General features: G+C 38.4%; 1 protein-coding gene across 13 annotated transcripts in view; it reads right to left on the reverse strand.

The window, feature by feature from the left end:
• Positions 1-27,572, reverse strand: part of SYNE1 (spectrin repeat containing nuclear envelope protein 1) — a 470,028-nt gene that overhangs the window by 438,967 nt on the left and 3,489 nt on the right. For all 13 annotated transcript variants that reach the window (XM_042987332.1, XM_042987340.1, XM_042987338.1 and 10 more), the window contains exon 2: positions 22,561-22,844. In XM_042987332.1, the coding sequence (XP_042843266.1) occupies positions 22,561-22,624 (64 nt within the window). In that variant the 5' untranslated portion in view covers positions 22,625-22,844. The remainder of the gene's footprint in view (positions 1-22,560; positions 22,845-27,572) is intronic.

Raw genomic sequence — 27,572 nt, forward strand, 5'->3', positions numbered from 1 at the left:
TAGTCGGTTAAGCATCCGACTTCAGCTCAGGTCATGATCTCACGGTTTGTGAGTTCAAGCCCCAAGTCTGATAGCTCAGAGCCTGGAGCCTGCTTCGGATTCTGTCTCCCTCTTTCTCTGCTCCTCCCCCACTCATGTGCTGTCTCTCTCTGTTTCTCAAAAATAAATAAACATTAAAAATTTTAAAAAACAAAAACCAAAACCAGATGAATGGATAATGAAAATGTGGTATAAGTATTATGGAATATTATGCAGCCATAAAAAAGAATGACATCTTGTCATTTGCAACAGCATGGATGAAACTTGAGCACGTTACACTAAGTGAAATAGGTCAGAGAAGGAAAGACAAATACCACATGATTTCACTTACATGTGAAATCTAAAAATCCCAAAAACCAAAACAAGCTCACAGATACAGAGAACAGACTGGTGGTTGTCAGAGACAAGGGTTGGGCAGTGAGCCAACAGGAGTCAAAAGGTACACTGCCAATTATAAAATAAATAAGTCCTGGGAATATAATGTATTGCATGGTGACTACAGTTAATAATACTGCATTGTATATTTGAAAGTTGCTAAAAGAGTAGATCTTAAAAGTTCTCATCACAAGAAAAAAATTCTGTAACTCTGTATAGTGATAGATATTAACTAGGCATACTGTGGTGATCATTTCACAATATATATAAATATCAAATCGTTTACGTTGTATACCCGAAACTGATATAATGTCATATGTCAATTATACTTCAGTAAAAAACAAAAACAAATAATTGTTGATATATACCTAAAGGCCAACTTTGCATGAAGAGATATTTTTTGATTATTTTCTTATTTTAAAAATGTTATATATAGTTTTAACTTGATTCTCCTTCATTATTATTTCTTTTTTGTTTAATTTTTTTTTTAACGTTTATTTATTTTTGAGACAGAGAGAGAGAGAGCATGAATGGGGGAGGGTCAGAGAGAGAGGGAGACACAGAATCCAAAACAGGCTCCAGGCTCTGAGTGGTCAGCACAGAGCCTGACGCAGGGCTAGAACTCACAGACCGCGAGATCATGACCCGCTTAACCGACTGAGCCACCCAGGCGCCCCTCACTATTATTTCTTTAAGCCTTCCACTACATATGGTGCCTGGAATTAACTGTGTAGTTATACTCAAGGTAAGTGTTATATATAGGCTGAAAAGGAAAGTGTACAAGAAGCATGATTTTAAAAAAAATTTTAATGTTTATTTATTTTTGAGAGAGAGAGAGAAGCAGAGAGAGGGAGACACAGAATCGGAAGCAGGCTCCAGGCTCTGAGCTGTCAGCACAGAGCCCGACGCGGGGCTCGATCTCACAGACGGTGAGATCATGACCTGAGCTGAAGGTGGATGCTTAACCGACAGAGCCACCCAGGTGCCCCTGGATGATTTTTTCTTAAATTGAATGTAAAATGGTGCATTTCATTTGCATGCACTGTTCTGGAGAGTTCCATATATTTTAATGAAGAAACAGACATTTGAGTTTTGAGCAGCATGTTTTCCCATTAAGCATATGCAGGCAAATTTATCTTTAAACATCAAATACACAGACATGAATGCTACAATAATTAAACTAAGTATCTTCCTCCCTTCCCTCAAATTTTCTATCTTATAAATTAATATGGTTTAGCAAGTTCAAGATAAATACCTGTTAAGCCAGATTTAACTCAGGAGCTCAGACAGCTGTTGTGGTCAGAGTAAGTGTGCATAAGCTCCAGGGGCCACATCAACTATTATCCAATCGTAGAGTTGGTGTCTAATGAGAAACTAGCCACATGCGAGGAATTCTTTCTTTTGTTGTAATTATTATGAATATATTCGGAAGGGAAAAAACGTAAAATACATGCTGGAATATGTAATATAATTTGCAGTTAAATGGAAAGTTTTTCTCCTTTTTCTTTCATAGTGCCAATGGCAACTATGGTATTGAGTATCATTTACACTTTATATGGAGATGATTCTTTTATATGCATGTTTTTTTTGTTTTGTCTTGCTTTTCCTGAGACTGAGACTTCATCCATGAGCTCCAACTCAGTAGAAGCACTGGGTTCACGAAGTGGTAACAAATGCACTGTCCTTTTATTATAATCAAACAAAACGAGACAGAAAATATTTCCTAGCCTTAGGCTATCACACACCTTCCAGGAAGAAGCTCAGGCTTGGAGCTCAGATTCAGGAACTGAATGTACACATGGAAATTTTAAGATTATTCTTCTTTAAATAACTTAGTTAATTAAATCACTGTGGTCAATTTTTCACCAACTCAGTGGTCTCTTAGCAGTGTCTCCCCAAAATAAACATGGTTTCTGGCTCAGCATTTTCAGAACAGCATCGTGCGGACATGTTATACTCTGAATGTGTAAGGTTAAAAGAAAGCTTACTCTTTGTAGAGCACAAGAGGAAGGGACAATCAATGACTCACCACTGTTGAGAGCTAATGACAGTTTTTAAGAGTCTGGGTAAATCTGCTCTTTATACAGAAAGAGAATCAGGTAGACCAAGCAGCAGTAATATATACGTATACATTCAATAACTGATCCATATCTGACAGGTAAGACACTGACCAACAAGAGGTTTTACAAGATAATTAACAGTGCTATTGCTCATGTATCTGTTCTCTGTTAACCCACATGTTTTGCTGCTGTTCATCTGTGTCACAGAGAGCAGCAGAATAATTAGTTATTTCAAGTGATGTCATAGTCTTTTGTAAGAGATCAGAGGCCTCTTCTGAGTCTTCCACGATATTCAAAAAATAAAAAGAGAACATACGGATTTGATTTTCAAGCTTCATAGAAGATAAATAAATAAGTGACCCAATCTAGGAAAGTTTACTGTTTGATAATTTCAATAATGAAAATTCCTAGGGGACAAAAAACATCATTCTGAATGTATTTAAAGCTGTAAGTCCACACCCTTGTGAGTCTCTCGAACGGTCATAAATTTTAGACTGATAAATGCTCTGTACGCCTGCCAAGGAAAACATCACTGTGGGTTGCTGTACTAAGTGCTTGGAATACAGAGGAAGAATGGGTTTTTGGGGATTTGGGTTTTTTTGGTTTTGTTTTGTTTTTGCAATCTTATTTGGATCTACTTATCTGATGCCCTTAGGTTATCACACACCCACAGGCTTTCCAGAACTTCCCTCTCTTGACACAGGTGACACTTTCAGATCAAAGAACTAAAAATACCTTGGGTTCCTAAAGGAGTAAGACAAGGAATTTTATTAAATTGAATGTGAAATGGTGGATCTCATTTAAATGCACTGTGCTGGAAGATTCTAGATATTTTAGTAAACCAACAGACTTTTGAGTTTTTAACAACATGATGTTTTCCCTTTAAGCATATGGAGGTAAATTTATCTTTCAACATCAGACAGACATGCATCTTGGCATTAGTACTCTGGACATCATTTACGGCAACCAGATACATCAGTGTTTTTCCTCTGAATTTGCAGAAAGGATGAATAAAGTGCAAATAGTTACATGAGGCTTGGTCAATTCCTTTGGTGACAATCTCCAAACTATTGATCACAATATTGATAATTTACATAACTGAATTTCTACTGCTTGTCTATGGTAAGAATTAAAATCCATTGGTCAGGTTCATTTGAGTCAAGTAAGTGTATCTAGGGTTATTATTTTTATTTATCACCATGTCTTCTATTGTCTGCTTATCCCCAGAAAGCAACAGCAAGCATTCAGTCGTGTATTTGGCACTCTAATAAGGTATTACAGGTCAACAGATGAGTGTTAAATACACGGAACAATAACCAGTAGGTAAAAAGTGGAAGATAAAGTAAGTACAGACATAAGAACCAATAGGATAATGGAAAGTATTAGTTGGGTTGAATCCCAAAATAATGTGAGCTTGAGAACATTCCGTTACTTATTTGAAAAGTCTCTCCTTTAGTAGCAGCAAAGGCAAACTTAGGCAAGTAATATTACCTAGGACTGACCAGTATATTAAATGGAGTAGCAGTTGACAAGCCCTGAGACTTCACATATAGCAACAAAGACGAACAGTTTAACAGCAAGAGGATAGATGTGATGTGGTGAAAACCTTGTTGTGGAAACTGGTCTGGATCAGCCCGCGGAAGAACCAGGCGACATTCAGAGATCTCGGAAGGCAGGAGGTTTATTTTACACCGGTGGGCTCCGAGGAGATCGCTCTCCAGAGGCCTGAGCCTCAAGCATAAGCAGAGGGGACAATTTATAGTCTCTAACTTCCGCATTCCTCATTAGTAGTAATTTGGTGCCAGCGGCAAGCAGGGTGGGAAGAAGAACCCAGGAGGGGCGTCTTCAGGCAGAGACTGGAGATCCCCTATCAGTTCTGTCGGCCATCTTGTAATAGATTTTTCCCTATCAACCTTAGCAGAGGTGACAAAACAAAACAACAGATGGCGAGAGGCAACAAGGAACAGCTGCTACCACCCATGTGAGAAGGAACTGATAGTCCAAACAAATCTCACCTTTGCATAGCTTTCTTTCAGACACAAGAATACAAAATGTACCATCGAAGCAATATTTTTTATTTAAATGGCTAGTAAATGGGAATAATTGGGTAAAATAAAAATGTGTCCTAATAAGAAACTAAAAACAAACGAAAATCTCCTTTTAGCATCTCCTTTATCTTGTATGGAGAATGGGATGCAGAAGTTTCGAATCAGACGTGATCAGGTAACTTTTCTGGTCTTTTCTCCTCTGTGGGAAAAGTGCTGACAAATAGTTCAAAAAAGAAGAAGAAGAAGAAGAAGAAGAAGAAGAAGAAGAAGAAGCAAATGAATCTGCTGAAAGTTTGCCTCTGTGTTTTTCTTTGAACTGATGACAATCTTTTAGCTCTATCTCTTACGATTGCTTCCCTCTTCTTGGTTTTCCTTCTAGCAGTCTAAATTTCTCCTTGAAATTGAGAGGGGAAGGAGTTGGAATCAATGGAGGAAAGTTTTTCTCTCTAGATGGCTCTTTATTTCAAAAAGGAAAAAAAATGTAATCTGTAAAGTGTTCAGAAATTCTGAATATGAATTGACACACCATGACATTGAAAGCTCTTACTTAAATATAGCCATGGTAAAGTATCAAAATGATAATTCACTAAGGAACGCACCACCCAGGGAAGGTATGAACACATAGTTTCCCTCTTAATAGAAACTGTACTATGAATCTTCCCATGTATTTATGTGGCCTTACAGTTGCAAGCCGAAAATCAAATAATTGGGGAGGATATGTTCACCTCCCAAATCTAAGACACCAAAGAGAAATTGTGAATAAGAGGGTCATCATTGGCCTGAGGTTATCTGAAACTGTCCAAGGTGAGGAAGCCTTGTTCATTCAACTGTTCATTTAACATACGAGGTATCTTCTAATGATTTACACCAAGCTAGGGAGCATTCACTTATACCAAAAACAGGAACGAAGTTCAATAGGGAGTTAAATGTCTCAAACAGAAGGAAGACAAGCATGTGCTGATTATCAAGACAGAATTTACGGATAACTGTTGTGCCAGCTGTCACGACCAAGAACAGTAGACCTAGCTGGGCACAGGGTTAACTTAATTGAAGAAACTGAGGTTCGCCTAAGTGGGTATCCATCCTTAATCATCCTTAATCTTAGACAAACCACAGAAAAGGGAGCAATGGGTTGAGGTGGAATTTTGATAACCAATGCCATTGAGATCTCTGGTAGGGGCAACAGAAGCAAATAAAAGACAACAGCCTCAACTAGGTCAGAAAACCACAGCAGAAGGATGTAAATGCTTTCCTTTCCCAAAGGACAAAGAACCTGGAGATACAGTCCTTCCTGCTGAACTGCTACGGAGTAAAGATGAAATGCAAGCCACGAGCAGAGGGGCACCTTGGACACCCATAGAAAAGATTACAGATCATGACCTCAAGTGATTTGAGAGTCACTAGACTTAGCAATAGTTCCAGTAAGAGTGGAATGTAAACAGCACTGGCAGAAATGGTTTACAGAATGAAATCTAAGCACTGGGCAATGTGAGAACGTGTCAAAAATGAGCATGTATGCGTGATGGGTTATCTGTTCCTTACTCATGCCATACCATCCCCTTTATAATCAGTCACATGCTGTGTGCAAAAAGCTACTCGTACTTTGGAGATTCATCTCCAGGGCTCTCTGGCCACTTTCAGTTTGTCTGGGGTTGTCTTACCCCTCGATTCCCACTCCTTCTGGTCAGTGCTTATGCACCTTAGATTGATGTCAAAGTCAGCAGTAAGGAACTTGGAAATAAGATACTGAGTGGATCTTCTTCCCCTTCCATTCCTCCACCACCCCAACTCTCTCAACTCTCAGCTTTAGAAAAATCTGGACACGTCTGTGTTAAGCCAAGAATGAAGGCAATGTTAATTAGTACTTTCCACGGGCCCAAGTTGCTCACTTCCTCATTTAAAAACAAACTGCATCTGGTTGTATGCATTTTTGTTATCTTTCAATCCTATCTGGAACAAGTTGGATATAAATAAAGATTCCTCATGATCTGAAACCAGACCCAGAGCTGTTTGTTTGTTTGTTTGTTTTTGTTCATACCTGTCGAGCTTTAAATAGTTACTATTTGGAGAGACGGAAGGGAGGGAGGACCGAGTCCTACTATGAGCGCTAACTTGGAGGGAGAGTCGCCTCCTTGGTGACCATTAATCATAAGCTAAGGGACAAAAAAGAAGTAAACGTGAGAGAGGTCAGAACGCAGGGGCGGCCACAGCAGGGCCAGAGGGGAGAGGATCCGTGTACTTCAGACCAAAGCAACTATTCTGCAGGTGAAACAACTGTTGCCAGGAACATGAGGCAAAACGTTAGCATCTTGGCGCCTAGTATTTTCATGACTTCCCACAACTTCTCACTCCCACTCCCAGCATGAAACTGAGAGCTCAGACAGTTAGCTGACCTGCCTATCACATGGGAGTTGGAGACGTGTTTGGGCCAGCATCCTTGATTTCAGTGTTCGTTCTGCACGGAAGGACTAAATTCAGCTTCAGAACAACACAGGTGGTGTTATTTTGCACCAGTGTTTGTGTCATTTTTAAATGAAATGCTGCTGACGGCTCTGCCCTTAGCTCCATGGGAATCGGTCTGATCAAAGGAAAGGAAGCGTCAGCTCCTGACAGAAAAGTTCCCATTTTGAGTGGGTGCAGACGCCAGAGCTACGCTTTCAGGTTAGGTAGTGTGACCGTTTCTGGGGAAAAAAGTGTGGGGACTTCATTGGAAAAATGCCCCACAAGGAATCGAAAATTTATCCTAACTTATATTCAAACTTTTAAGTCACTGATAATGATTATTAGACTTTCACAATCTCATTTTCAGGGTGGGGAGGGAACTTGTTCATTAAAATTATTATAAACCTGATTTTTTTTTTAAGCTTGTTATTTATTTTGGGAGAGAGGGAAAGTGCAAGTGGGGGAGGGGCAGAGAGACAGGGAGAAAGAATCCCAAGCAGGCTCCACGCTGACAGCACAGAGCCCGAGGCATGAACTCATGAACCATGAGATCATGACCTGAGGCGAAACCAAGAGTCAGACGTTTAACCAACTGAGCCCCCCGGGCGCCCCATAAACTGATTCTTAAAAGTCATAAAGTACCTCATATTCACTGTTTCTTAAAATAAAATTCAATGCAGAAGGAAAAGCATCCTGTTTTAAAGGATTATCAGTCTTACCTAAAATACTGAAAAGCTAGACAGAGCAGAAGATTGGTTAAACCAACAGTAGTGCTTATCTAAAACAGAATATTCTTTAGCCATTCGATGTCACTGTAGATTACTGATGTGTGAAGATGTGCACAATATATTGCCCCATTAAAAACCCCATAGAGAATAAAACAGCATTCACAGTAAAAGACCTTCCCCTCATTTGAATGTGAGTACATTGATAGTGGGGTGGGGGGAAATGTCCACCAAAATCCTTTCTTCCTTCTTCCCTTCCTTCCTTCCTCCCTCCCTCTCTTTCTTCTTCCTTCTTTCCTTCCGTCCTTCTTTCATTCCTCCCTCCCTTCTTTCTTTCTTCCTTTCTTTCTCTCTATTATCTATCTATCTATCTATCTATGTAGTGATACTGGAAAGACTATCACTTCATTCTTTATACTTTTCTATGTTGGATGAACTTTAATAAACAGTTATTTGTATAATTTGGGAAAATCAAGCTATTTAAATTTTGGAAAACAATTCAGAAACCTCTCTAATACATTTTTTAGTTAATCTCACTGACAGAATGCTAAAAACAACCACTATACTGTATGAAGAATATGTATGTTTGCTTAACTACAGAAATCTTACTAGCTTTCCATTTGGAGTCATTGCTTTTAGCCTACGTGGCTAAAAAAAGGGATGATAAAATATTTTCTAGGCATCACATTTTCTATGTTAAATTATTAAGCAGCTAACTAGCAATGAAGAATTGGACTCGTGTCTCCTTCCTTAAACTAGAAACAAAGGCCACTTGGTACTTCAAAGCACCGATTGTCCTTGAAACGAAAAGGGGGTGTCTAACGTTCTGCATCAATAATCTGACCCACATTAGAAGCTATTCTGGATAACAGGAAATTGTTTTCTTTATCAAACACATAAAAGCTCACATTAATGTGTAGCTGGTTGTAAAGCAAGTATGCCGAGAAGAAATGCATTATAGCACTTCAGTCCAGTGGTCTGTACTTAAGTCTGATTCCTTATTTCTCTCTTAAAACCCCATTTTTTGAGGCATCAGTAACTCAGCCAGTTAAAACCAATTCTAAGTTGAAACCATACAGAGCTTTCTGGGCAGAAAGGCTCTCTTTATAGTTTGGAACGTAAGAACAATTTTACTTTTCTAAAGGCAGATGTTCGAAGACATTTTTATAGTTGCGATTAAGTCTTGGGGCTTTTACGAATTCAAAAAGGTTTGTTTTCTTTTTTTTTAATTATTCTTGGAACTATGTGTATGTGTGTTTATTAGAGTAGTGCTTGGTTTTAAATAAAATGGGCAGAGTGTGCTAGTCAACTAGTCCATACCTTCCTTCCCCTGACCAAAATTAAAACAGGAAGCTCGGGAAAGTAATAATTAATAATCACTATTCCTAAATTTCTTGGACCCGGAACAACAGCCAACTCTCCGTCGTATAATGAAGAATAGGTTAACATTATGGATGCGCCACGGGGAAGGAAGTGAGCATCCTTTAACCCACCATCTTCACAGTCTGTGGCCTGGCAGTGCTTAGAGAGAAGGAGCCACAGTTTGTTGTCCATAACCCAACGGCCCATCTGGAGTGTGGCAAGAAGGGGAGCTCATTGGCAGTTCTGTCAGAACGTGGCCTAGTTCCTAAAACCTGGCATGCGAATTAACATGAGGAAGGGCCAGTGCCCAAGCCGGAGGACAAGCACAGCAGTAGCCGGGGAGGCTCCTGGGACCGCCTGACGCTAGCGAAGGAAAGATCTCAACCAACTCCCTGAGGGTCCTCCGCCCCCTGTGCAAGAGTGACTCATTGCAAAACTCTTCAAACTCGGCTACAACCTAGTCGCTAGCTTTGAAGTTCCTGAAGGGGCAGGACACCACTGTCAGTTTCAGAGTCAGATCTCTGATGTTTAACACAGTATCTGGAGCACAGGAGGTGTTCAATTCACATTTGCTGTAGGAATGGAATATCTACTGAACTGTCGCTCATTCCTGCATTCAGAGCACGACAAAGGGTCACACACATGCAAATAAATTAACCGAGCATGTGACAATATTTTCAGAAGAAACCGCATCCTTGAGAACAGCACTGTATTTTATAGTCTAGTAATTGATATTTATCAGCTCAAGTGACTATAGCAAGTCAGTTGTACCGACAGAGAAATCTTTGCAACACCCACTGAAGCACAGTTGAAAAATGAAGTGATGAGCTAAAGATCCCTCTCTCTCTTTCTCTTTCCCTCTCTCCCTCCTCCCCCCTCATCTCTCTCTTTTACCCTCTGAATTTACTAACCTGACATCCATTCAACAAATATTTAGTGAATATTTACCATGTTTTGCCAAGTTGAAAGATATTGGCTACAGCTCTGAACAGCTCCAATTATTGGTAATTAAGTGCTCTAATTAGAGGTAAATACAAAGCATATAACGTTATATAAAGTAAGCATACGCTAAATACCAATCTTGCTTTTCAACTCATAACCAAGCTAAAAAGGCAATGCTTAGTAATGAACCATATAATTTTATCATGAGGGGAAAATGCCACAAAACTTCATAATTCTGGAGAGAATCAGAGAACCTAGGTTCTAGTACTATTTTGCCTCAACTAAATGCATGACTTTGCCTAAGTCATTTAATCTTTAGGAATCTCAAACACTTATTTTTAAAATCAGAATTAGACAACTTGATCATTTAAGATTTTTCCCTCAAACATTGTGAGATTCTATAAGTCTTCCAGAACACTTAGATTTCAACTATTACGTATCGCTTAGGAAACCTAAAAAATGCAGATCTTTTTATGGGTAATAGTTAAATAGCCACTGTTAGATTTTTACTATAACTAGCCATCGTCCAAATATTTATAGACAGTAATGAAGTTTCATGTGACCACTGCTGTCATTATATTAAACTCATAAAAATATCTTTAAGACTCAATATTGTTGGGGCACCTGGGCGGCTCAGTCGGTTAAGCATCCAATTTCAGCTCAGGTCATGATCTCACGGTCTGTGAGTTCGAGTGCCGTGTCAGGCTCTGTGCTGACAGCTCAGAGCCTGGAGCCTGCTTTGGATTCTGTGTCTCCCTCTCTCTCTGCCCCTGCCCTGCTCACTCTCTCTCTCTCTCTCTCTCTCTCAAAAATAAATAACATTAAAAATTTTTTTAAAAATTCAAAAGAAAAAGACTCAATATTGTCATAAAACTATTCGTTTTAAAAGTATAAAGTATTGAAAGATGAAAATATGAAAAGATTTAAAATATATCAGAAATAACACTCCTTCTTTATCTATTATTGTGCTGGTGAAAGATATTATTTTGAAAAGGAGCCATCTGTCATAGAGATGAGATGCATGTATTTCACAGAAAACAGATACAGTAAAACCAAACAGAAAGTGTTAAAGACTGCTATTTGTATATACATGTTCTAGTCAGATGTAAAGGCACTTTATATTCATTTATTAAATTCATTAAGTATACATAGGTGTCTACCTACCAAAATTATATAAATAGAGAAGTGTCATGGGTGCCTGGGTGGCTCAGTCCATTAAGCATCTGACTTCAGCTCAGGTCATGATCTCACGGCTCCTGCACTGGACCCTGCATCAGGCTCTGTGCTGACAGCTCAGCTTTGGATCTTCTGTCCCCCTCTCTCTCTTTCCCTACTCCACTTACTCTGTCTCTCTCTCAAAAATAAATATAGATAAAAAAAGAAGTATCATAACATTCAAATGGAAAATGATCTCAAAATATCTAACTCTTTAAGACTCTAATATCTTGTATGAGACCCATGAACTTGGCAATGCTTTCACAAACTAAATGTTTTCACACCTTTTGACTTGTAAACACAAGAGCAATGCACTCTTTAAGGATTTTTCACAACTTCACTGAATAAAATGCAATCAAAACAAAACATTTCCAACAAAACTTTTTGTATGCCATATATCACATTTCTTACAAATATGACTGCATGTTACTAATGATAAGGACAGAGAAATTAAAGGGATATAATTGGCATGAGTATATGCTCAGAAATAAGAAAAATAATTGCTAGTTTCTTATCATAACTATTTAGTATGACCTAAATGTTTTTGGTAGAAAACTGGATATTAAAATAATTAGTATTCAAAATGATCTTTCCTTTGATGAAACGTATGGGCAAATTCAATTCACTAGAAGACCATGGATTCATTTTGGTGGGAAGTTACTGTGAACCTAGAAAGATAAGGTTGCAAGTGACAGGAAGGCTTCCTGGGCCCCAGCGTGTTAATCCAGAGAGCAGGTGACTAAGAATAACAGTAGTGCCTGAGGACTAGCCTTGCGCTGAGCTGAGGACGAGCGAGCCCTCCTCTTCTCTCCTGCCTTTTAGACACGATTGTTCCCAGGTACTATTTTGAAATAGCTAACGGCTCTCTGATGTTTTGCCTCCTCTCTTCATCCTTTCCCACTTCTTAATTTCTCGTTCATGATGGCCCTAAAGTCTTCAGGGTCTCACGTGTTCCAAAGTCTCCTCCATCCATACCAGCCTCATGGGTGTGGGACTTGACTATCACACAGGGCTCTGCACTAAGATGGGCTCCACACATGGCTTAATGCCCTGCTGCATATTAGTTATTCTTAATAACCGTTGAACAAAGGGGCCACAGTTCTATTTTACTCGGGGCCAAATAGCAAAATCACATAGCCAGTCTTGCCTCCTACCCATCACGATCCAGTGAACATTAGCAACTGTGCAAAAGAATAACCTTGTATGAATATCGAGTTATCCCTCAATTCTGTCAGAGATGGGAGTTCCTCAAATACCTACTTAGGACCTTTGCTTATCACTTCACTGCTCTAGAATTCTGTTACTTCATTTACAAAATAAGAACATCAAATTATGAACTATAAGTCCCTTTCCTATCTAAATAACGACACTACATATGTAAAAACAAAAACAAACCAAAAAACTAAGGGTTTTCAACCCAGGCAGAGTAAAAGATAACATGAAAATAATTTAGACCATTAAATAGTGTGCTACCACGGTCAATTTACTTAATTCCAACTGCATGTTTTTGTGGAAATTAAATTTATTCATCAAACACATACTTACTATCATGATACCTATCGCCAAGTTTATAGAATTTTCATTAATTATCACGTCACTCCAGTAGACTACAGCCCCAGGAGGACAGGAACTCTGTACATGTTCACATCTGTAGTCAGAGGACTTGGACACAGTAAATGCTCAAAACATATTAGTTAAATGCGGGAATGTACACTTGAAAGAACTGAGTATCTACTAAGTGTTAAGTTAGTGTGCTCAGTACTGGATATCCAAAGTTGCATAAGATAGAAGCCTCTCCCCTCAAGGTTCTAATATTCAAATGGGACACAGAAAGAAAGAAACCATCATAGACTGCTGTAATCGATACTTGAACGGAAGCATGTTCAGAGTACAAAGAAGGAATCCTTTCATTTTGGCTGGTGGTATTGGGATGGGCTTCACTGAAGAGACAATGTCTGAACTAAGTCTTGCAGCCCGAGTAGAAGCCCAGGTAAGTGAAAGGAAAGGGAGAGGGGGTGCAGTGGAGGACATGAAAAGACATGGCAATGAGAGAGAAGTTTGCCTGAACAAAACTAGAAGCGCTTCAGAGGACTGAACGCCACAATTTAATCTGTGGAAGATAATCCCAAACAAAGATTGGAAGATGAAAAGGAGCCAGAGGATGAAGATCCTTTTTGTGTGACGAATTTATTTGGAAGTTTATGATGAGTCATTGTAGGCTTTTAAACAGGGAAAAGGCCACAATCAGAGTTGTATTAGAAAGATCTCTCTTGTTACAATGTCAAGGGTGCAGTCTAGTTTAATGCCCAGGCTTCTGGCTAAGAAGTCTACATTTCCTGTTCAATACTGAGGCAATGAATGCTCATATCAACCACAGTTGAATAAAACGATACAATCTACAAGAAGTCTGAGAAAAGCAAAGGACCTGGAAATGTAGGCCATGAATATATAACTAGCGTAATTCTCAGCAAAAGGAACACTGTGGCTCATAAAATAATAATAGCAGCAACAACAAAAACACAAGATAAGTCCTGGAAATCTGAAACTTCTTCCCAAATTAGTAAACAAGTCAATAGTATAATAAAGAATAAACAGATAAAAGGGATCAAAATGCCATGTGAATAATGTTGGTGACACTTGAAGAGAAAGAAACTGAAAGAATGGAGAACTATTGTGTAATTCAAGGTAAATAATTTGTTTTAAACATGGGTGGAGACCAGTGTTTACTAAACATGAAAGATTAATATCGGTAGAGGAAGGAATTGTTTTTTTTTTTTTTTTTTATGCAAGAGGTCATTGTGAATAATGAAAAAAAAAAAAAAAGAACACAAGTTACCATAGAAACCATTTTAAAAATACTGAAGCAAACTTCAATATAAGGAATTTAAAATCTTACATAAATCATTTGGCCCAGACCCTATTTTAGGCAGTTGCCAATTTCTCCTTTTTCCAGATATTTCCATTCATTTGACTACAGACAAATAAAAAACTTATGATTTGCCTATTCTCAACATTATGACAAAGCTGAATATATTCTTATACCATAACTTCTTAACTGTCCAAATGAGTACATGATTACCTGAACACCTGAGTAATGACTGCTTGATTAAATTGTAGGATGTCATACAAAGATCAGGAGCTTTGTATTTAGGCGCGAATACCATGTAAAGAATCTGTCAATATTCTCATCAGCCCCAATTAGAAAGAAAATAAAAGAGAAAAATAACTGCTCAGAATATGAACTATTTTTGTAAGGCTCTTAAGATATAGGAGATAGGGGCACATGGATGGCTCGGTCAATTAAGCATCTGACTCTTGATTTGGGATCAGGTCTTGGATCAGGTCAAGATCTTACAGTTCTTGAAACTGATCCTGCATTGGGCCCCAAGTCAGGCTCTGCACTTAGGATTCTCTCTCTCTCTCTCTCTCTCTCTCTCTCTCTCTCTGACCCTTCCCTGCTCTCTCTCTCTCTTTCAAAATAAATAAATAAACATTTTTAAAAGATACAGGAGAAATTTATCACATGAAACTTAAAGTCCAGTATGTTTTTCCCCTTTATAGGTATCTATTACCCTAAATTACACATTAATGGAACTAAAGTTCATGGGCACCAGTGTGGTCTTCCTCCTTCTGGGTTACCCCAAGAACCCATTCTGATCCAACACAAGCAGGGTTAAATAGCCACCAGCACAGTGAGTTTTCCTCAATGCAAATGCAGTTTTCCCAAATTCAAGTCCTTTTGGGAAGGGTACCTCCCAGATTTCTGGGAGGAAATCCCAGAGTCCTCCCCATCTTTCGGATAACCCAAACACTTACAGTGTCATACCTTCTCTTTTCTTTTCAAGAAACTACGCCCTAGAGGAACTAATTAAACAATGACCAAAGCAATGAAAATACATGACACTGACTCCATGAAGATTTTCTCCAAAACACAAGAGGAATGCTATTAATTTTGCTATGTGGAAAGAACCTAGAAAAATGATGTCAAGGGGTGCAAGCGGAGATTTTGGAGGGCAGGAGGTGCACAAGGAAGGAAGGCACTGAGATGCGACAGTCACACACAAAAGGGCATTAGTGGGAGCACTGTTCTCATGAGGACCATCGGCTCCATAAGAATGCAGGACTTGTTAGAGCCAGAGTGAGAGGCATTTTATTCTTAAGATGCATTTTTGACTGGGCTCTACATGAAGTACAGAATTACACTTAATAAATTCTTAAGGAATTGCTCTTATCCAATTAACTTCCAAGAATCGTGCAACTCTTTATGGGGAATGCACAGGGCTATTCTTTTATTCTTCCAGAAATGAATTTGAAACTATATGCACATGTACTTGGCTCACTCCGGCCTGATATTTATATATATAAACACATAATCTTTTTATATACTATAAACATTTGGAAGCATGAACATAAAAAGAATGTTAACAGCATTAACATAATTGATCACTCCCTCCTTGAATTCTTTCTTCTCTTGGCTTCCAGATCTTCCTTCTTCTTTTTCGTACCCCATAGGCTGCAGCTTCTCAATCTCATATATGAGACCCTCCTCATTCCTTCACCACCTCATCGACCAATGGTGGATGATTTTTCAAACCTATGTTCCCTATGTGTCCTTGTTCTCCAGGTGGTGTCGATCAACCCCACAGTTTTAAATACTGTCTGTGCGCTCAGGATCTCCAAATACTTTCTCCAGCTGTGTCCTCTCCCTTGATGTCTACAGTCATATACACTCAGCCACTTTTTGGGCTATCCACCAGCCTTCTAAAATGGAACACATCCAAAAAAAGCTCTTGAGTTTCCTCAACCCTGGTCCCAATAGTCTTTTGTCTTATCTCATTTCAAAATGAAAAATGAGGGGGCCAACTTTCTTTCCTCTCTCTCATACACCACATTCAATCCATCAGAAAATTATTTCAGCTTTACTTTCAAAATAAATCTAGATTTTTACCACTTTTCTCCCCCTCCACTGTTTAGCATCTAGTCCAAGCTACTCTAATCTCTCTTGGTGATTTACCCAAATTACCTCCTTCTGGGTCACCCTGCTTCCACCACTGAAAATCAGTATGATATTACATATTTATATTGTATTCACTCAACAAATACTTATGAAGAATCCACATTATGAAATGCACTGCCTAGTCAATCTGTAGGGCACCGATGTGAAATTGACCCAATTTTTGCCTTCAATGTGTTTACATTCTGAGTGGTTGGATTAGCCACACGCACATAACATAACGCAAAGCAATACTAGATAATTCCTATTATAGTGCTACAAAGTGCTAAAGGGCTTTAGACAGAATTTCTGATTTTATCAGCAACAGAGACTTCATGGAGGAGGCTGAATTTAAGTTGAGCCTTGAAGATAAGTCGGGTTTTAGGAGGAGCCAAGAGAGTTCATTCCCAAAAGCTCCCTAGAAGATCACAGAAGAGTCAGGGCATCTTGAAAGCATTGCAAATAGTGGCATTTGGTAGATATCTAGGGCTAGGTAGGGGAGCGAGAGGAGACAAATGCTGGGCAGTTAAGACGCAGTTTGAATAAGGAAGCCAAGCCAAGAAGTTGGGATTTAATAAGGAGGTCAAGAGGTCAAGGAAGATTTTCATCACGGGAGTGACAAAATTAAGTGGTATATTAAAAGGAATTAATTTGAAAGCAATGTGTAGGAATGCTTTATGTTTTATTTGTAGGCCTCAATTGCTCTTAGGCCTAGAGGCCAGCCACATACTATATCAACAGCAATATAGAGTACCCAAACTGCATATTTAAATATATTAACCCGTATATAATTTTTGAATTGATTTGATTTACCTTTGACTAGTTGAAATGATTATACATTTGTAAACCTCTATTAATTTTTTTAAGTTTATTTATTTATTTTTGAGAGAGAGACAGAGAGGCAGAGAGAGAATTAAACCTCTGTGAATTTTGATTTAGCAGTTTTCTTTTTCTATTTGAGAGCCAATATTTTTGCAGGCCTTTGAAGATCCTGAAGGCCTTCAGGTACCTTCTCCATAACCCAGGATAGGTAAAACAGCTCTGCAAACAGACAGGTTTGGAGGACAGGGCATTCATTATATGAATGTATAATGTATACACTTTATTGCATTTAAAAGTAATATGAACATGTAATATACCATTAGGAAGGAAAAATATCTTTAAAGCATGAAAGTTAAAAAAAAAAACAACACATGCATCTGAGAGCTGAGCATAGGCACTGGTTCGGCTGGATGTGTGTCCTTAACATGATTTTATGATCATAACCCAAGTTTGATTAAAAATAAAATTCAGATAAAAAAAATATTTTGAAGGGGCAAATACAGTGGGATTCCATTTAACTGGTTTCTTCCTTTGCTTTTACATTATGTCTTGACTAATTTCATCTTCAATTCGTTAATTTAGGGATTGTGATTTATCCATTTATTCATTAAAGATTTATTTAACCATGATGTTCCAAAACATAAATAAATGATCACTGTTTTGTGCTGCATTTTGCTTAGTATTTAAATTTGAGATAGTAGCACACAACATTCATTGTAGGGAGAAAGAGATTAAACCAAATAGAGAATTTCATCCTAAATACAATAAATGGATTTTTGGCAATATAAGAAGAGTCATTAAGTCAGAGTAATAAAATTTAGAAGTTAATCTCTCAAGGCACTGTAAAAAAATGAGAATCCTCATAAATGACAAACCTTTCCTTCTCCGATGTTTATTTAATGTTACACTAAAGGAAATTATGCCATTTATTTATTAATGTTGATTCTACTATCTTATTTTATTATTTCATTTCATTTCATTTCATTTTATGTATTATTTATTTTTGACAGAGAGAGAAAGAGTGTAAGTCCGGAAGGGGCAGAGAGCAAGGAAGACACAGAATCTGAAGCAGGCTCCAGGCTCTGAGCTGTCAGCACAGAGCCCAATGTGGGGCTCGAACTCATGAGCTGTGAGATCATGACCTGAGCTGAAGTCAGACGCCCAACTGACTGAGCCACCCAGGTGCCCCTGATTCTACTTTTCAGTTAACTTTTTTGTTAGCTGAGGTTTTATTTTACAGTATAATAGATTTACAGGGAATGTCATATTTAACCCAAAAAGAGTTTAACCATAAAAGCCATTTTAGAGGGAGGCATGATTAGGTTTTACTGAACAGTTAGCAAATTTCATAGGTACGTCTCCAAGAATACGTATTTATCCCTTTTCTCATTTCTTTCGCCTTGAATTTATTCACAGGTTTAAAAATAAAAACTTGACCTTGCAATCAGTAATCCTCCTTTTTTATCAAAGTAATCTCCATACAACACCTTCGCATGCACATTTTGAATCTTCTCTGGCATTTACCACTCATTTTATAAGTTTACACTGATGCCGCCCCGGCTTACAGTAACAAACACTGATATGTCCATTTAAAACTCCTTAAACTTTGATAGACTATCTTCAAATGAAAAAAAAATGTATTTGATAAAAGCCATTCAACAAATCTTTTTTAAGCTAATGTTATGTAGCAGCATGATGACATTTACAAAGATATTGTCATTGTCTTAAAGAAATTTATAATCTTAAGAGTTCAGACATGTATCTTTTTTTAGATGTGACTAACAACTGAAATGACTCCATAAGCCACCTGTGAAATGGAACCCCTTAGCCGTTAAAGAGCCGAAAAGATATATATTAACAATGTGCTTTTAAAATTTTAATATTCTTGTATCATACTATTGTCTTGTATTTGCTTTTAAGGTTATATTTAAACTGATGGAAGTTACAGAAACCTTCATTATTCTCAGGAGCAAACGAAAGTCTGCATTGCAGTCTGTCTGCTCATCCATAATTCAGGATCCCAGCCTAAAACATTATGCTCAAACAAGCACAAATATTGGCAAAGGTGAAATATTGAACTACTACAGTAGCAGCTAAATTATGTAGCAATCTGTGTATGTGTTTCAATTTCCTAGCACTAGAAATAAAAATTAAAAGCAGAAAAACAGTCAACAATTATGGTTATAAACTAAATAAGCAAGTGAGCAAAGCCAAGTTGCCATTATGCAAAGCTACATGATTTTTATTAGTTATACACAGATCCAATAAGACAATAAAACTCAAGAGGGGGAAAAATAACACAGTTCCTTGGATTATCTAAGAAAAAAAAAGGGGGATTCTAGAAAAATGTCCTCATGGATTTGAACTTTGAAAATAGCAACTCTGGTTCTATTTTAAGTTAACAGATTTATTTTTCCTCAAATATATTCTCTCATTTGTCTTCATTATCTGGACAATAATGCTAGCCCTCCGTTAATTAGCACCATGGTCACTGGTTTGGAGGTTCCAGCAGGTAAGAACAGACACTAAGTACCCTTGACAGAAAATAGATCTCCTCTGTCTGGGGAGGTTGACTCTTGTTTGGGCTCAAAGCATCAGCAGGATGCACAATGAGAACTGAGATGCAGTGGAGACACAAACCTTGCCAGCTAATTCAGCACAAGTAACCCAGCAGATCAATATGCTAACAGATATATCCACCATATCACCTTCTGTTACATTCTGTTTCCACTGCTGTAGGCTAGGTCCACTGCACCTTGTGGGAGTACAGACCTTTCATTTTGCTGCCATTAATAACGTGTGTGTGTGTGTGTGTGTGTATGTGTGTGTGTATATATATGTATGTATATATACAGTAGACAAAATTCCTGAGCATTAGATATTTATCATTAGTTTTTAGCATCAATTATATATATATACATATATAATACGCATATATATATACACGTGTATATATATAATTGATGCATATATGTATATATAATTGATGTGTAGATATATATGTGTATACACATGTATATATATCTGTATACATGTATATATATAATTGATGCTAAAAACTATATGTATATATATGTATATATATATAATTGATACTAAAAACTAATGATAAATATCTAGTGCTCAGGAATTTTGTCTACTGTCGAATGGTAGAAGGTTTATTGTTCTGAGTTTGTCAGATACCCTTATCACATGTTATAATTCTTCCTTTTACTAGAAAGGAAAAAGTAATTAATACAGTGAGTATAGTCACTTTATTATGTAATAAAATTACTAGTTTTATACAGCACAGGATATATAAAACTACTAACATTCCTTCTCAAATCTGCATGGCTAGAAAAATTTGCAACAAATTATCAAGCCTATGCCTCTTCATCCAATTTTCTTCCATGGCTATTTGAACAGCTCATTAGATGAGAGTAGAGTTTTTAAAGCACTTTTCGTCATCATCTTGCTGAGCTTGAAACAATCCAGAGTGTGAGCAGTCCGCATTTTACAGGGGGGGGGGGGGCTCAAAATGCACAGATGTTAAAATGGGACAGCCACTGGGACAAGCCAGGAGTGGGGTGGGAGTGAGGGGCTCCAGTCCTTCCCCTACTCCACACACTTCTCAGGAAAAACCACATATCTATACACTACAGAAATAATAAGAGACTGAGGCACAGTACTCTTCCCTCCCCTCTTAACCTAACCACTACCTTACTAAAAAAATTTCAAAGCAAAATAAGAATAAAAAGTAAACACTTTGTACAATCATAATCTGATTCTTAATCTTTATCAAATTACCCTGTACAATTTCCCTTTATTGTGTGTGTGTATATACATATATGTGTATATATATACACACACACATATATATGTACATATATATGTATATATATATGTGTGTATATATGTACATATACATATATATATACACATACATACATATGTAGATATATATATATGATCCAGGGAATTTTCGTATTTAATAAACTCAAAGGAAAATCTGCTTTATTACCTAATTATCTTCCTTATCTTTTGTAAGGGACCTCTGGTTTCCTTTCCATCTTTTTGTAAATGAGGTCACTGAGGCACAACATGGCTCAGGAATTTGTGCCCAGGAAACAACAAAGACAGACACAGACAGAAAAATGGAATTCTAAGTTCAGTATTCCATCTACCCAAAAAAAGATGTACAATTTAAACTGGAGATCCTTAGCATTGTGTAGACATAATCAGGGTTTGTTTGTTTGTTTGTTTGTTTTTGGCCTATGGAGGAGGTCTATGCCCACATATTCAGCAAGGATCTGTTCTTTTATTTAACCAAGCTCTTTCTGGTGTGACGATGAGATCTTCCAGCAATAAGCTTGAAATAAGTGCCACTGGCACTGAAGCATCAAAAACCAGCCCAGGACAATCAACACGCATGGGAGCCTTGTGATTGCAGGGGTGTCAGGGACAGTGGTGGCCTCCGGTCTGACATGGAGAAACGCACAGCTCCACTAAGCTCGTGCCTTTCTGTAGCTGAGAGCACGCCCTGGGCCACGAATGTCCAGAGTTTCACCTGTATTTGAAAGTCAAGAGGGCTTACCTGGAAATGACTGCTATGCACATCAAATACACTATAAGTGAGGAAGGTGGGATTGTAAGAGATTATTATGATGGTCGCGGTGGAAAACCACAGCAATCGCTTGCTTGCTGGAGATACTCGAAGAGCAAAAAGCCAACCTGTAACATTACTTTAGGTGCTCCTGACAAATACCAGGAAAAAAAACCCTATAAAATTTGAATATTTTTATATCCGTTTCAAGTTGGGGAGAGGTAGCATTAGGACTGTGACAAGGAAGCAATATTTTCATAGTCTTCTAAGATGATTATTTTTATGCTTTAAAGAATATACATGTTTCAATGCATGTGTAATTCACAATTACAAATTAATCCATAAGCTGCTATAACATTTCACTGCGAATCGTCTTCTAGAAAAGTTGGCTATTAGAGAAAGAACAGTGGGGAGGAAGGTGGTTCTAGTCCACACACTGCCACTCGCCATTAATCCCGTCACGTCTTAAACCCTCTGCACCTCTTTGCCCCTCATTTTGCTAAAAGACTTTCTAGATCTCTGAGGGCTTCCTAGTTGGGATATTTAAACTATTAGTTGACTTATCTGACCACAGCGTACAATTTTTTGTCACCGTCGTCATGATACCCTTGTGCACTGTCACGGCACTGTATTGTCATTGGTGACTGAAGGGCAGTTTGGCGATAACTGAATTCCCAGCTAGACACTGAATAACCACTAAAGATCACACTAATGCAGACATAAAACCAAACAAAGAGGTTGGTCTTTGTCTCTTTTCTACGTGAAAAAGATAGCATCTTCAAACAGCATGACTAGTCTGAAAACGCGAGCATGAGAGACGTCATTTTGTGATCCCTTGCTGTAGTTTCATAAAATTGAATAAAAGTGCAAGCAAATTGAAAAGATCCTGAGTTAAGTTGGTATTTAAAGTGTACTTAAAAAATACAGAACAAACCCTGACATTTCTGACCCTTACCTTGCAACCTTTGCATCACATTGGCGATGTCCCGGGGAGACCGTGAGGTCCTGGAGGCAGCCATGCTGTCTCCCCCAGCAGGAAACCAACAGCAGACACTCTTGTCCCAGGGCGATGTAGCACCATATCACTCACGAAAACATACCGGAGCTTTCTGGATCTGTTCGGTCGTAAACGAATCCCCAGCGCTTGCAGCAGCTGGCAAGGAGATGCCACTTCCAAGACTGAACCACTTCTTTTCTTTCTTTTATTTTAAGACTGTTCTCTTAAATGAACTCAGGAATCTGAAAAACAAATAGAAAAGGTACAATATTAAAAAAAAAAAAAACTACATACGTCATCCTAGTGCTAAAAAGAAAACCATTTGTATTCAATTCGAATAGATCATTCATTGCCAGGTAAAATATTTACAAAGCACTATGCAAATGCTAGGAATTCTTATATTTGACAAAATAAATACGTACATGAGATACACATAATAAAGTTGGTTGCTAAAAAGGAAATGTTCACGTATTCCATGTTTTCTCTTTAAACTATCTTTCTCCATTGATCTATGAAAGTGAATGTACTATGAAGTCTTTCTTAATACTCTCAAGTTCTCTTATATATGCTATTTCAGCCTGCTTTGTGCATATATTTTGCTGTTTCATTTGTACAATTTCCAGGAATGAGATTAAATCTTAGCTCCTAGATGGGCACTAAGTAATGTACAGAATTATTCAATAACTGTATTTTATACCTGAAACCCATACAACACGGTATGTTAACTACACTGGGATCAAAATATAAAAATAAAAACTTAAAAAAAATCTTAGCTTCTAATAACTATTTGATAAGTTAAAACAGTATAAATGGAAAAGTATTTCATTCTAAAAATGTGAGTTTCAAATATTCTGTTTTCAGACGTCAACACAGATTTGATTTAGCTTCTTTCTTTCCCATACAGAAAGACTCCAAAACAGGTTGTAAGGCTAGGGTTAGGGGTGGCTTGAGCAGAAAGGCCATTTTCTTTCTAACCCCATCCTGAATTCTCAGCTTTGGTCAAGTTTAATTCATCATCCTGGACTGGGCAAGGAGACAGAAAGGTTAAGAGAGTAGTTGAAATCCTGACATTGAGACATTTAGTTTGAAGAAGGATTTCCTAACCCTAAGGTTAGGTGAAGAGAAGGTTTCGCCAGAAGTAGGATAAATAATGAAGAAAGGAGCAGAGGTTGAACATGCACCCAGAGACAGACACTTAACCAAGGGGCCGCACACCAAGGCATTAATGCACACCTGTGCATTATGAAGAGGAAGGTGAAGAAAAAGAGCGGGCCGGGGGCAGGGAAGGATGGTATAGACACACCTGTAGGGAAAGCACATCCATGTGGGACGGGCCACCTGCCAGAAGGAAAAAGAAAGAAACCAAGAGGAATCGATGAGTGCTATCAACAACTGTATTATAACCTGAATGTGTGGTCATTCAAACAGTATGATTTATGAGACAGGGGCTGTGTGATAGAGTATATTATAAATTACGACTAATTTTAAGATGGCATTATTAATATTAGCATGCATGGGTATCTGGTTAGAATGCATGAATGCAAAGCTGATAACACCTGTTTCAGAACACTATCTCAAAAAGGATGCAAAACATTGCATATTGCTGCTGCCCTATGGAAAAAGCATCCGAAAGGTATAATGGAGCGAGAAGAATGTACTTGGTCACTTAACAAGTTAGGGTGAGATGGTGCAGTGAAGTAGCCTTAACTGGTAAGAAGACACAGGCAGACTTCTCTTGGCTACTTGAAAGGGTATTTAGTAGAAGGAGGACCCAAAACTTGGCAGCTTCTGGGCTAGAGAGGTACCTTTCAACGGGTGGCTTTCCAAGGGATCCTCAGAGGAGAAATAATTGTTTATGGCTGGCCTGGCATGCATCAAGGCCTTTAGCCTTGCTGGAATTATGTGCCTATTAGCAGCCCTCGTCTCCTGGGGGAAAATATTCCACTTGCCCACAGGCAAAAGCTACCATAGTTTGAAGACTAGTAAGCAGTGGGAAGTGCCTTGAGGATATTACAAATGGGTCCTTTAAACTGTTAGAAAGTGAACTTCCCCAAATGTAAGAATATAACTTTCTCTAGCTGGCTAGAAAACTACATATATACTAAGTAGAGATGAAGGAAGAAATTCATGTTAATTCAGTTATCCCAAGGCAGCTTCTGATCAGCACTGGAGTTCATAAAAGTCATGACTCCCACCATCAATCAAGAATTATGGAATTAAAAAGGATTTCTGTAAGTCACTGCATTACAGATCACCATGTTTCTACCCTCTTCTCGTTCACATTTATGTTATATAATAGATTAATCTCCAACTCTCCTCTCCCTCTCTTTTATACATATAAATATATATGTACATATATATACATATAAATGTATATAAATGTATATATATGTACTTGATACAAATACTTGAGATATATATATACATATATATATATATGATATATTTATCTTTTGAAGGCCATGTTAAACTCAGAATTTCTGTACTTATGTCTAAATTCAGGTTACGTATTCAGTCTTACTTCTATAGTATAACAAATCCATTCTGAGTCTCAGAGGTCAAGGCTGGGGGTACCAAGATGAACATGACATAGTTTCTATTTTTTGAGGAGCTTAGAACATAGTGGGAGATACAACATATTAAAAAAAAAAAAACAATATAACAATACCACGGGCAAGTCCAAATACAGAGATGGAAAATACAAAGGGTGGGCGCTAAGCCAATCGGAAGGTTCTGGAAAAGTGTCCTGGGAGGGAGCTCACCCCTGAACTGAATCTTGGTAAATGAGCTAGTCAGGAAAAAAATATGAAAGACACATGCCAGGTGGAGTGAATAACTTGAGCAAAGTCATGGACACAAGAAACAGATGATTCTATGTGGGAAGCACCAAGAGTTCGATCACGAAGGACTCTCCCAGGTGACATTCTGGAGCTGAGGCTGGAGAAGGAGGTAGCACCGGATGGTTGAGGGCCCTGTGTGCTATGCTCAGAAGCTTCGTCCTGATTCTCTGTGGGAGGCAATAGGAAACCACTGGATTTTAAGCTACAAGTGCCCAAGTATAATTGAGATTATTCTAGGTACAGTTTTTAAGGGTATATTTGAAGGAGACAAGACTGAAAGATTCAGAAAGATCCCTAAGGAAAGTATCTCAGGAGTCAAGATGATGACAGACTAAAATAAGACAGTGAGTACAGGGTAAGATCTGAAAAATCTCTAGGAGGCAAATGTGTAGGGAGGGGAGATAGGAAATGGGCAACGGGGTTGTCAAAGTGTCTCGGATAACTCTCAGGATTCTGCCTTGAGACTGCATGGGTCGTGGTACCATCAACTGAGCTCAGCAGCCAGAGGGGCTGTGCAGATCTTACTTCCAATATCTTCACCTCATGCACTCATATGCTTGCGGTAACAACCTCGCCCTTGTGTGGGGCACTGTTAGCTGAGCAGATCCCAAGGATCACTAAATACCTGGCCCAGGCCCCCCACCCTGCTTGAAGCCATCCTTAAATGCTCCTGTACACACTGAGCACTAACAACCCATGTTATTATAAGTATAATTTGTCTTATATTCACCACCACTGTTAGTCTCACACTCTAAGTAGACTGTGAACATTCTGCAAGGGTAGAGTCTATAACTGTTCTCACTTTGACATCTCACCATCGATGCCAAATGGATCCCTGAGAACATCCCAGGCCCTCAACAGACATTTTTGTTTTACAGAAAACCCCTCCCTCCTCACTGCAAAAGGAGTAAATGCAATATCCTTCCTTTTTCAGACAGAAGATAAAATATTTTGTTTTCATCATATGTGCATTTCCTCCTTTGTGAAATTCTGATAGTCTTGCTGTTTACTGATACTTTCAGGGGAATATATAAGAAATTTCTAATTAATCAAACAAATAAAATAAAAAGAAAATAAAAGGAAACTGGGGGTCAGAAGATATGAGTCTAGGCTTAGCTTTGTTCCAACTAGCTGACTGAGTGTGAGCTGGAAGTCCCCAGTAACGACCTACCACAGGGAGTATGGTACCACGACATCCACACACTATGGACTAAGAAAGATCTGGGGCAGAGTCTTAACTCCATCCATGCGACCTGAAGAAAAGTAAACTTTTCTGAGCACTTGTGGCTTCATCTGTAAAATGAAGTCATTTCATGCTAAATTATTGGTTTAATTTTATCCTGCATAAATTTAAAAAGATAAATATGTAATATGCTTAGCAGACTGTTTGGCATGTAGCAGAGGTCCAGCAAATAACTGGTTTCCATTTTCCTTCCCCTGGCCTCAGTTTCTCTACCTGCAATATGCGAAGTGGAGAGGTGCCCTCAAGCATGCTCCCCAGGTCCAAAACCAATGGCAGCACAAGTGACCACTAAAATAGCTGGTCAGAGGTCACAAAAGCTTGAAATTCACGCCTGGAACTGAGCGATTGTGGGCAGTTGAGGTTGTGGGCAGAGGAAGTTCCAGCAGCACCAACGAGCTCACTATTCCCAGGGAAATTAAGAGTTTTTAATAGGTGCAGGATATCATGGGCAGTGAGGGGGACCAGTACTGGGATGGAAAGAGAGAATCAGGTAGACATTGATGGGTTGTGTATGAATTAGCAGTCCCGGCACCGTCTCCAAATCCTTCCAGGAGAAGATCCGTCTGTAGCTAAAGCCATCCACCACTCCAGGCAGAGAAGTAAGAGCCCAGTACATTTCATACAGCAAAAGGGTATTGAGAAACTATTTGTAAAGGACAATGGTACTGAGTAAATAGCAGTAAACAAGACAGATAAGCCCCTGGTAGAGCTTCCGCATCAGAGGGGGAGATGAAATCGATAATATGACAACAAAGCAGGGTGAGTTCTCTCATGGAGAAATCCAGGGAACTGTTCGAGCAAACTGAATACCCAATCGATAACCATCTGCTGCAATTATTGTGCAGAATGCAGTGGGAATTTACACCGTCTGCTATTTGGGATTCTCC

Source organism: Panthera tigris, chromosome B2 (assembly GCF_018350195.1).
Source record: "Panthera tigris isolate Pti1 chromosome B2, P.tigris_Pti1_mat1.1, whole genome shotgun sequence".
Classification (NCBI taxonomy): domain Eukaryota; kingdom Metazoa; phylum Chordata; class Mammalia; order Carnivora; family Felidae; genus Panthera; species Panthera tigris.